General features: G+C 31.3%; 1 protein-coding gene across 6 annotated transcripts in view; it reads left to right on the top strand.

Moving 5' to 3' along the window:
* Positions 1-12671, top strand: part of Tfec (transcription factor EC) — a 142254-nt gene that overhangs the window by 107909 nt on the left and 21674 nt on the right. For all 6 annotated transcript variants that reach the window (XR_012444927.1, XR_012444930.1, XM_074064582.1 and 3 more), the window contains 2 exons: positions 10975-11089; positions 12334-12390. Coding sequence is in view for 4 of the 6 variants with exons in the window: in XM_074064582.1 (XP_073920683.1) it covers positions 10975-11089; positions 12334-12390 (172 nt within the window). In the remaining 2 variants the exon portion in view is untranslated. The remainder of the gene's footprint in view (positions 1-10974; positions 11090-12333; positions 12391-12671) is intronic.

Here is a 12671-nt window from a genome sequence, read left to right on the forward strand (position 1 = left end):
GCTTTGTACAGTATGTGCTTCCCTACAGTGTTCCTCGTTACACCAGAAGTTTACCTTCCTTTTATGTCTACAGTTATTCTAGCTAATAGTCTCCTGGTCAGTTTTGCCATTTCAGGTTCACAGTGAATGTCTTCACAGAAAAGCAAAACAGAGGATCTAAACACTTTAAATTTTCTAACAGTTTCCTTTGAAAATCACAATAAATATGTGATATATCACAAACACATGCACACATAGACATAAGGATTAGAGTTATTTTTCCTTTTGTTATTTATATTGAAAATTATCTGAAAATATAATAGATAACTTTATATAAGATTTTCTTTCCTGTTTTGTATTTATAAGGAGATTCTACGAGGCCACATATTTGTACATATACATATGCATTTCCAGAAAATTCTCAGGGTTTTCATATATAATCCATTTTCAGGAGTGTATCCATTTGGTGAGTAATACCATAGTGCTCTGTCTCTTGTTGAATGAATATAAATGAAGAGTGATAAAACAATGAAAGTAAATTAAACTAGAAAATTTATAGATGATTTTATTATATTATTATATTTTGATAAAGAGGAAAATAAATCTGGCTTCCCCAAGGGAGAAGTTTGGAGAGGTCTTAGACCCTAAGTTGAGTCTTAGATGTAAGTTTGATTTTGATTTTTATTGGTGGAATAAGGTGCAGAAAATAGCTGTGGCAAAGAACAAAACTGATAAAAATTGAATTCAATAACTTACAAACTGCTTAATCAAAATATTCAAAACACTTAGTCTTAAGTGTTTATATTATTTATATTACCTTGAATTTGAAAAACACTAAAGACTAATGGATTAAAGGCGAGAGCCCATCCACAATAGGGTAGGTTGTGAAGAATCCAGCCTTTGTGTCAGACAAGCTTAGATTTGAATCCATGTCCTCTAGTTACTTATAAAACTACATATCATGAGATAATTATTTCATTTTCAGAGATATAATTTTCTATATTTGAAATCATAACTATAATACTTACCCCACAGTACTGTTATAAAGATTACTTGATATATTGCTCTTTAATTTATTATGAGATATGCTTTGCTAACTACCTGACATACAATAAATATTCAGCTATCTGTGATATAGAATATATGTTATAATAATGCTTGTGTTTTGTTAACTTTTTAAAAATTCCCCAGCATGGATGCACAGATTTCTTGTAGTAATAACCCCTCCCAACACTGGAGTCCAGCATCAGCTGTTGGAAGCCATAGGCATTAGTATGTGAATATGTGCTGACGAAAACTATGAGTAGTGGAATACAGTGTTGAATGTACAAAGCCAGACAGAGTTAACTGGAGATATGTCAGATTTTGGATCCTTGAATGGAGAGATCTTAAGGAAGTTTTACTTTTAAAAGATGTGTTGGTCTGTGAGGGGCAGATGGAAGTTAATTGAGGGAGATGATGGGAAAGTAGATGGAAGGAAACAATTGAGATGTTAGACCCCCTGGGAGTTTGAGGAGTCATTGTGAAGAAGAAAATCTAAATGGGAAAAAATTTTTCTAATAGTCATGGGAGGTTGACAGATCTGATATGATGTATAGAGAATAAAAAGGCCAAAACAGTAGAGAATGCATCCATGTGTAAGATTATGTTTTCCTGATAAAATGGATATAAATATATTATATATATATGTATATATATATATATATATATATATTTCAGAGTTTATTAAGATGCCTGCACAATAATTTTGAATTTAGATTTTATTTTCTTATAGGGCATCTCTGATTTTGAAAACAGTCAAAGCTTTTTTTTCCCTAGGGTTAAGAAAAGTTAGTATTTTCTCAAGAGCATCTTAAAGTGACTGTCTTCTCAAAAGCATATTCTCACTGTGCTGATTTCAATGGAAGTTTCACTGTCTTTCCTTTCAGACTTAAAATTATAATTTGATACATTAATAACTTCTGTGGAGAAAAAGACACGATTCTAATAAAATGTGAGACAAAGTACACATTATTGCTTAGCCTAACAGTAACTGAAAACTTGATCCTTAAGTTTCAATCAGAGGACAAGGACCTATATGGCAAACTCACAATTTTGTGCAGAACTTGATTTAAAGAAACACTAGTTATACTGCATGTAATAAAACCAGCATCTTTATACAACAGTAAAGTAGGAGATTAAGAGTAACAAAACTGAGGAATGAATCAGAATATCCTAGACTAAGGAGGTAGAAAAACTTTCCTTTAGGGAACTATTCTATGATAATTTTTGAAGGAAAGGAATATTATGTCAAACTATTTATTTGTTTTATTCAAAGAGGCTTATGGAATGTAAACTTTATGGGTACAATTATTTTCATACAAACATCATAAAAGTTGTCTGAAATTGTAAAGACTGTAGTTATAGACTTTTTCCTTCTTTTAAAAATCTTACAATATTATTGCTATAATTTCTACAATTATTATGACACTCTGTTCTTTCTTGTTTGCTACTCTACCATGTTTTAGGCTTGGAAAACATGACAAACTTGTTTTTATTTAAGTTGCTTTTAACTTTGCAGATATAATGTATATTACATTGTCTGTGATATTTTATAATATATGTAATTTATCTTACTATTATTATATTCTGCATGATGAAGTAGACTTGATTGTATGGACATAAATGTATTTCTTCTTTTACTTTATTACCTTAGCTAGAATTTCAAAGTTGAAAGTAAAAGGGAATGATCTCAAAGAAAATAATTCAAATATTTTCTCAATTAAGATTATATTTTCTATAATGTTTCAGACATGCTACTTATCAGGCTAAGGGATATCCTTTCTCTTCTTTATAAACTAAGATTTTTATCATAATAATGGAATTAACTTTGTCAAATGATTTTTGTGATTATATTGAGGTGATAATAACTATTATTCTCATTTATGATCATAAAATATACTTATGAGAAGCCCTACTTGATTATGGAAAATAATTTTGTTTATCTTCTCTTGATTCAAACTGCTAGTAATATTTTGCTTAAGATTTATAGTTATAAGTGAAATAGGCCTATAATTTTCCTTCCTTATAATGGCTCAATCTCAATAAATAGTGTCCCATTCTCTCTTGCTCTCTTGTTAGGGAGCGTTTGTACAAAGGCGGCATGATATATTTTTGTAAAATGTGACATTTCCCCATAAAACTATCTAGAGCAGATATTTTCCTTGTCAAATAGGTTTAGCTTATTTTTATTTCTTCATTATTCATAAGACTGTTCAAGTTTTTAATTAGTTCTTTAGTCAGTTCTATTAAATATTATTTTTCTGAAAATGTATGGATTTGTTCCAAGCCCTCAATCATAGGCAAAATATTGATAGGATCTTATCTTTTTTTAATTGTGGAAAATAATAGCAAAAAATTTAGCATTCTAAGATTCTTAAGTATATAATTCCGTGACATTCACGAAATATACTCACAGTGTTGCACAGCCATCACCCCTGATTTTGTGAACTTTTCCATTATCCCAAACAAAAATTCTGTACCCATTAGCTAACAGCTCCCCATTTCTCCCTACTCCAGGCTCTGGTTATCTTTACCCTGTCTCCATATATTTGTTTATTCTAGGTTCCTCACTTAAGGGGAACCACTTTTTTTCCTGTGTCTGGCATATTTCCTCTGGCATTTGTGTTGTTTCTACCTTTTGTCTACCATAAATATGAACATTGGTATACAGTTGTCTGAGTCCTCGCTTTCAATTATTTGGGGTACAATACCTAGAAGTAGAATTGCTGTTTACATGGCATTTCTATATGTAACTTTTTGAGGAACCTATGCTGTTTTCCACAATGGTTGTACCATTTCACATTCTCAGCAGCAACGTACCAGTGTTCATACTCCAGACCCTTACCAACATTTGCTACTCTCCCTCCATTGTTTTCTTTTGGTAATAGTCATCCTAAAGAGTGTGAAGTGGTATCATATTGTGGTTTTGATTTGCATGTCCCCAATGACTAGTGATGTTAGGCATCTTTTCATATGCTTATGGCCATTTGTGTATCTTCTTGGGAGAAATGTCTATCAAGTCCTTTGGCCATTGTTAGTGTTTTGTTGTTCTCGTTGAGTTGTAGAATATATATATATGTATATATATATATATATATACATATATATATATATATACATATATATATATATATATAAAATAGGGAAACTACTATATGTCAGTTTCTTAATAAATACATGATTCACAGATACAGAAACCTCTTTGTTTGTGGGGAATATCTTTTCAATGGTAGTTGTATGAAATCATTAAATTTTAGTGAAATCTAATTATCTATTTTTTTTTGTTACCTGTGATTTTTGTATCTATCATATTCAGAAAATCATGGCAAAATCCAAAGCTATGAAGGGTCTTAAACTTGTTTTTATTAGCATATAATAGTTATAGAGGGGGGATACATTGTGACATTTACATGTATGCTTACAAAATATTTCAGTTACCTTCACCCCTCCATCATTCTCCCCCATCCATCCTCCCCATTCTTAAGATAATTTCTGCAGGATTCATTGTTCTATTTTCTTATAGTATATTCACCAAATTTGCAGTCTTTTACCCTCTCCATTTATCCTCCTCCTTCCCACTGGTATCTACCTCCAGACAGGAACCTGTTTTACCTGCCCTTCATTTTTTTAAGTGTACATAGCTTTTATTCCTTGTGCTTTTCTAAGAGTTTTATAGCGTTACCTCTAATGTTTACTTTTTTAACCCATTTCAAGTTAATTTTTAGATGTGCTGTGAGATAAGGACCTAACTTCATTGTTTTTTCTGTGGAGATTTAGTGTAGCCAGTATGGTTTGTGGAAAAGACTGTCTGTTCACCTTTGGATTGCCTTGAAACTCTTCTCAACAATTATTTGCCCATTTTTTAAAGGGCTTATTTCTGACCTTGTTAATATGCTCCATAAGTCTGTATATTTGTTTTTACGTCAGACACACACTACTTAAGTTACTCTATCATTGTAATAATCTTTTAAATTCAGAAGTGTGAGTCCTACCCCTTGTCTTTTTCAAGATTCTCTTGTTTTCCAGTGTTCTTTGGGATTCCATATGAATTTTTTTATGTATTTTTATATTTCTTCAATAAATGAAGTTATTTGATAGAGATTACATTGAATCTATAGATTGTTTTCAGTAGTGACATTCAGTCTTTCCATCTGTGAATATGGGATGTCTTTCCATTTATTTATGCCCTCTTTAATTTCTTTCAGCTGTGTTTATTTGGTTGTCAGTGTCAAAGTCTTCCTGACTTAAGTTATTCCTAAGTATTTCATTCTTTTTGATGCATTTCAAACAGAATTGTTCTCTTAATTTCTTTTTCAGATTTTCCTCATGTATAAAAATGCAACTGATTTTTTGTGGGTTGATTTTATGTCTTGCAATTCATTTATTCATTTTATTAATTTATTTGCAATTAATTTATTAACTCAAACAGGTGAGTTTTTTGTATAATCTTAGGACTTTCTAAAGATAAGATCATGGGTCAGGGCATCTGTAAACCAAGATCTTTCATTTATTCCTTCTAATTTGCATGGCTTTTGTTCCTTTCCCGTATCTAATTGCTCTGGATAGAATACCCAGTACTAGGCTGAGTAGAACCGGTGAAAGCAGGCATTCTTAGTGCATTTGATCCTACAGGGGGAAAACTTACTACCTTTCAAATCTCAACTTGGACTACAATTATATCCTCTTTTTGCTTTAAATATTGTTTGTTTAATCAGTCTTATTCGAAACATGTTGATTTTACTATTTTTTTCCTAAAAATAAACTTTTGCTTTGTAGATCTACCTTGATATTAATGTGTTTCTCATTTATTTATTCTCCTTTCTTTGGGTTTATTTGGTAATTTTTCTTCTAATTCATTGAGAATAACATATATATATATTTCCAAAAATTAATCTGTTTTTATTAAATTATTATGTAAAACTACAAATTTCACTTAAAGCAGTTTTGCCATGTTCCAGACATTACTTTATGTGAATTTATATTATTTTTCATTTTATTCATGTAAAGTTCAATATGATCTCATCTTTATTCTTGAATTGTTTAACAACTTAAAAAAATTTCAAATATTTGACAATCAGGGACTCTATGAAAGTAATTAGAGGGCTTCTTTTGGCTGAGTACATAATCAATTTTTAAATGCTTCATATGTACTTAAGAAAACTATGTTCCTTCTATTTTGTATATATAACTACATACTTGTCTATGAAATCATGCTTTTGCTTTTATTGTTGAAATCATCTGTAACATTACTGATCGTTTTTGTCTGCTTTACTTTTCAAAAATGAGCAGAAATGTGATAAAATTTCCACTGTAGTGATAGATTATTCATTTCTTCCATAATTCTATACATTTCGGTAATATATTTGGAGTTTTTTTCATTAGGTGCATGAATGCTTATTCATATGTTAGACTTTTTATGCAAACTGCAATTTTTATTTATAATGCCTCTATCTCCAATAAAGTTTTTAAAGTTAAAGCCCATTTTCTCTAATATTAATATAGCTACATCGGTTTTCTTATGGCTATTATCTGCTGGTTATATCTGATTTCACTCTTTAACTTCTAATATTTGTATGCCTTTTTCCTAGGTAGATGAGTCTCTTGTAAACAATTTGTATCTAGTGACTGTGTACTTAATCTGTTAACCTTTTAGACAGTGAGTTTGACCTATTTGAATTGTTGTAATTGATACATTGTAATCACTTCTATGACATTAAGTGTTCTGTTTTTAAAGTACTTCTCCTTGATCCTTTTGCTTACCAGTTTTACATCCCTTGATTTCCTTGCTACTCTAACCCACTCTGCTGCTATTTTCAAGATGGTAATGCTGGGTTTTAAGGTTAAATATTTCACTTTTGATCTTGCTCATCACCAGTACACTTTTTATATTCCACAATAATTTTCCCAAGATATCTGATCAATTTTATTTCATATTTTTGGAATCACATCCTTTAACTATCTTCCCTTATTGAGGTACTTCATTTAAAACTTTTTCAGTGTTACTCTTTGTGGGAGTAAACCTTCTTAATATTTTTCTCATGGCTTCATATGTGAGTGACACTTAGTATGAATATAAAACTGTGTTTTAAATTCTGTCCTTTTTGTTTTTGGCAGTACAGGGGTTTAAACTCAGGGATTCATACTTGTTAAGCAGGCACTTTATTGCTTGAGCCATACCTCCAGAACATTTTGATCTTGTTATTTTGGAGATAGGGTCTCACTTGTTGCCTAAGCTAGCCTTGCAGGTTATCCTCCTCTTTTAAGCTTCCTGCCATCACTGGGAGGACAGGCACTCACAACCTTGCCCAGCATTTTTCTATTGAGATGAGATCTCACAACCCTTTTTTTTTTTTTCTTTTGCCAGGACTGGTCTCAAACTGTGATCCTCCCAATATCAATTTAAGAAGTAGTTTTGATTACAGAAATGAGCCATTGGCTTTAATTTCTTTCTTTCAACATTTAAAAGATATTGATTTATTTTCTCTCTCCTTTTAATTGTGCTGTTGAAAAGAATCTTACACTAACATGATTTTTGTTCTTTTGTACATAGCAGTTTCTTTTTCTATACTTTTAGATTTTCTGTTATTGTATATTAAAGTTTCAATGTAATATGACAGTGGCATTGTATAGGCACTTTAATTTTTAAATCAAAATAAAACAACAAAAGATGAAATAAAAGAATATACTATAGTTTTCATTCAGTGTTAATTCTTGGAAATTTATCTCCATTAATTGTTACATATTTCCTTCCTTCTGATTTGATTTTCTGTCCCTCTAAGAAAACTATTACTTGTATTTTTGTTATGCTCAATCTGTCTTCCATATTGTTTAGGCTTCCATATGTCCTATTTCTTGGTCCTTTTCTTCACCCTCCTGAAAGATAACTTTAATCTTGGCTGACATTTTATTAACTATTTTATTTCTTTCTCAATGTATTCATTATGCTATTTTTCATTTGGTAGTTTTTTCCCCCAAGCATTATATTATTCATGTCTCCTGTTTATTGGTCCCTTTGGTCATTGTTACAATTACTTTCTGTAATGTTCTATTAAAATTATTACAAATAACTACCTTATTGCTTTTAGGCTTTACGAAACTTGTTTGCATTTTCTTTTGATATCACTTCCAATACTACATATTATTTTACTTTTGACACAGTTATTTTTTCCTCAGATGCTTTCCTATTTCAATTTGTAAGCTTATTTTCTTTAAGAAAAACTGACTACTATGGATGGAATTATATATGTGGAATGGTCAGACCTAGTCCACTTCAGTCCCTGTAACCTCAGCAGTGGAAATGGAATAAAATCTAGATACCAGAAAACCACTGTCAAGTACTCCTCACTTCAAAAAAACTTCTCAGATCAGGAGCTCAATTTTTTTACTTCCTGAGAGAAGCATTATCTTATAGAGACATATGCTCTACCTTATTGAATAAGTCTTATAAGCAATTCTTTATTTTGTGTCTTTAAAATTTTTTATTCATAATAATATATTTATTGCAATTCTGAAGGTTTTACATTACTGAGAAAACAAGCTTCTTTTTAAAACTAGAATAAATAAAATATGTCTTCAAAGATACCTTTCCAGTTCCTTAATGTTCTACAAAGTTAAGACTTAGGTCTTATTACTTAACTAACTTATGCCTTTGACAAAGGTAGATGTAAATTTTCTTTGAAATCTCTTTTAGATGTGTATATAATCATTAAATTTTCACTAACATTGTACTCTCACAACTTTTAATGGAGAAAAGGCATTTTAGATTACATGATGTGTATTACATGCTTTGAAATTGAAACCCAAATAGTCTAATGATAGTCAAAAAGCGATTAGCCATTTACATAAAATAGAACAGTACCTACAGCATAAAATTAAATAGGATATTAATCATTGTGCTTTAGGGCATAAATTAAACAATAACCAAGGTCAGGAGAAGATGTAATATAGCTATAGTTAAGCAAGATTAGATTCATTATCAAAAACCTGCCACATTTCTAAGGAATTATGCTTTGGGCACTGTCTGATCAGGTAATATGGACCCAATGAGATGCTGTAGTTAGGAAATTCTCACAGGTATTATTGCTACAGTGTCCATGTACTACAACTCTTTTCTCTTCTGTAACATTTCTGCAGTTTGCTACTTGGGCATTAAAATCCATCTGTATTCCAACTCTTCAGAGGAAAAGTTCCCTTTCTTTAGCTCCTTCCCCTCTCACTACCTGTCTTTTTATTCATGCCCATTGCATTTCCCCAAGGCACAGTGCAAATATGCAATTCATGTTGGTTATGCTTAAGCTTATAACTAATAGGGTTTTCAAATATGATCTTGGAAAATTTATATTTTTAAAAATATGAGTAAATTACCTACATGTTAGGGAAATAAAGTTTTTGGATTTCTTCCTAATTGTATTTATGTGATACTTACACATATCATCTTTTCAATTTAATAAACCTTATCCTTATTTTGTAAATGAAGAGATTGAAAAGAAATAAATTCTTGGCCTAACTAGGTCCTTACTAAGATCCATAATGTAAAATCACATTTTGAAACAATGAGCTCATTGGTGGTAGAGCACTTGCCTATAATATTCAAGGCCTGGAGTTCAATCTCCAGCACTTCAAAAGTTAAAATGAATAAATAAAAAAACATAAAGTTGAAGAGTTCTCATACAATTAACAATGAAGAAAACTATACATAAGAAGATACATCATAATATCTTATGCAGACTAGAATGTCCTCATTGATATGAGCATAAATTTATGTATTAGATTATTTCAATTGTATCTTCACAGTTTATTTTCCTTAGAAATATAAAGCATTTATTACATATACTAGAGCAGTTTATTATCTCAGTAACTAATTTTGGTCTCAATATGTCTCTTTTTCATATTCATTTCCAGTCTGGTTTTATAAATATCAAAAAATTCTCTCAGGTTGAATTGGAATTTTGCCAAAAGCAAGAATGTGGAGTTGGATTCCCTATAATAATCATGTTACAGCCATCTTTGATGATATTTATTATTCCTAGTCCTTGAGGAAAGAAAAAAAGTTCCTACATATTCAGCATTTGCTTAACTACCTAGAAATGGAATAAAGATACTTTGAATGGGACTATTTTAAAATTTGAAATCCTACATTATAAATATAACTTTTCCCGAAACAATAGATAGTAACTTGAAATATGAATATTATTTAAATTTAATTGTCTTGGGGAATTGAATCAACAAGCACATTTTGAACAATGAATCAGTGCAACTTTAAGTTGTGTATAATGAAGTACCTTAGATTTTCTAAAAAAATTGTTCCCCAGAAGCATTTCAAGCACTTCAGTGTGACTGTCACTGGATGTTCCCTACATTCACTGGAGGAAAAAGTAGTTGCAGTACTTTTGGTTACCAGCTGGGATATTTATAATCATCTAGAACGTTAGGTGTACAATGAGAAGAAGTATGCCTTCCAAGATGGAGAGTTTCTGCTTAACATTGTAAGACCTCTTGACTGAGTTGCTGGTAGCACTGATGGTATTAGGAAGCTCACACATGTCAACCATTGTACCTAATTTGTGGACTGCAAGGAAGTTTCCAGCTTCACTAAGGCATGCATTGATTCTTGTCCAAAATGATATTTTTAATTGGATTCATTTATAACCATGTCATATGCTGACTCAAACTTATATAACTTTGTAAATACTAATCAGAACTTCCCTTCATGCGTGAACTGACTTCTCTTTTTGTTTAAAAACGAACAGCTTTTTTCAGCATATTTTACCTGCAAGGATTCCACAATGTATTTAAAATCAGTGGATTCATATTCTTGTTTAAAATTGAAATACTATGTACTGCCACTATCATTATTAAAGTGACAAATTTTAAATGGACAATTTAAAGTATACAACTCAATGTATTCACGTGCACAGAAGATTTAATTGCTCTTTTTTCCTTTTGCCTCAAAAGTTATCTGGAAGTATTTTGGATGTATACAGTGGCGAGCAGGGGATTTCACCAGTTAATATGGGTCTTACAAGTGCTTCCTGTCCAAGTAGTCTACCACTGAAAAAAGAAATTACAGGTAATGTTGCTTTTTATAGTTTTGTCCTTCATCATTTTTGTCAACTACAGAAGATGTAAGTGTCCTATACTGTCATGAAAATAGCCTTTAAAAAATATGATCAAAATAGTTGGTTAAAAGGGAGATATTTAGAGAGTAAATCCATCATTTTAATTATAACTAGGCAGTAAGTCAATATACCAGTTCAGCTGGATGTACTTATTTTTTTAGTAGTTGTTATGCTTTACACACGTGTATAGATACATTTTATATATTTAAATAGAATGTATTACCTATCTTTAAACTTACAGTAATTGTGAAAACACTGTACTAAAGATTATTGTTATCTGATCCAATCTATGAGGGTTAAGGATCTGGGAAAGGCTTAGCAAATTTGTCCTATCTCAGAATCTCTTGGGCTATTGTTTAGATGTCAGTTAGAAGTACACAAGTTGATATTTGACTGGGGCTGGAAGATGCACTTGCAAGGAGGTTTACTCATAGATGTTTCAAGTTAACGCTGCTGTTAACAAGTGGTCTTGGTTTGTAACTGGGTGAGCCTCTCCATGCTGTTGCTTTAATGTCCTCATGATATCTCAACTGGTGGTCCAAGAGATACCAAAGTGAAAGCTGAAAATGTCTTCTATGATCTAACCTTGGAAGCCACAGTAGACATTTCCACAGTACCCTATGGGCTGGAAAGAGCAAAAAAGGGTGGGAATACTTGCAAGTAAGAATCATTGAAGGCCATCTTAGAGGCTGATGACCACAAATACAACCACATAGCTCATAGAGGGTGGTGCCATTACTGAGAGTGTGGAGTTGTTTAATATGAACATCTGAGAACTGTAGATAGTTACAACTCTTGGGGTACAGAAATCACAAGTATCTATGAAGAACCTAGGTTCTGAAAATAATAGTAGAAATGATCAAACAGTGTAACATTTTCTATGTATACTTCTTTTGTAATCATCACCATGATTATCAGGTAGGCAGTATATTACATTCATTTTGTAGATAAGAAGCCTGAGACACAGAGAAATTTGGTAGTTGGAGAAAACAAATACAGATTTTACCACCCCAGAGCTTAATGGCTTTAAGTCTTTTACTAGAGAGTTTTCTTCCAAATTTCTGAATAATTGCAAAAGTATTATTGTGCCATTTTGGATAATATTATATTTCCACCTAATGTTTCTGAATTATGTGGCCTAGAAAGGTTTTAAGGTAAAACTAAACACTTTTTCAATTAATTTTCTTCTCATCAGAAACTGACACCAGAGCTTTGGCAAAAGAGAGACAAAAAAAGGACAATCACAATCTCAGTGAGTATATATTCCTTTTTTCCCCAAACAAAACTAGTTTAAGAGGAAATGGGTACAGATTAAATTTTATGGTCTCTCATAGTCATTCCATAAGTACGTGAAATCAGATGATCAAAATTAATTGTACAGTCTCCTAATCTTGAACTGTTTTGGGAAAGGCAAACCACATGAACTCTCAAAAAAATCTATTCATTTTCACACAATAAAACATGTTGCACTCTCTCCTTAATCCTTCATTTCAAGTGTGTGACTGACTTTAGTGCACTGGGTCACATTAGAAC

The sequence above is a fragment of the Castor canadensis genome, chromosome 2, assembly GCF_047511655.1.
Source record: "Castor canadensis chromosome 2, mCasCan1.hap1v2, whole genome shotgun sequence".
NCBI classification, from domain to species: Eukaryota; Metazoa; Chordata; class Mammalia; order Rodentia; family Castoridae; genus Castor; species Castor canadensis.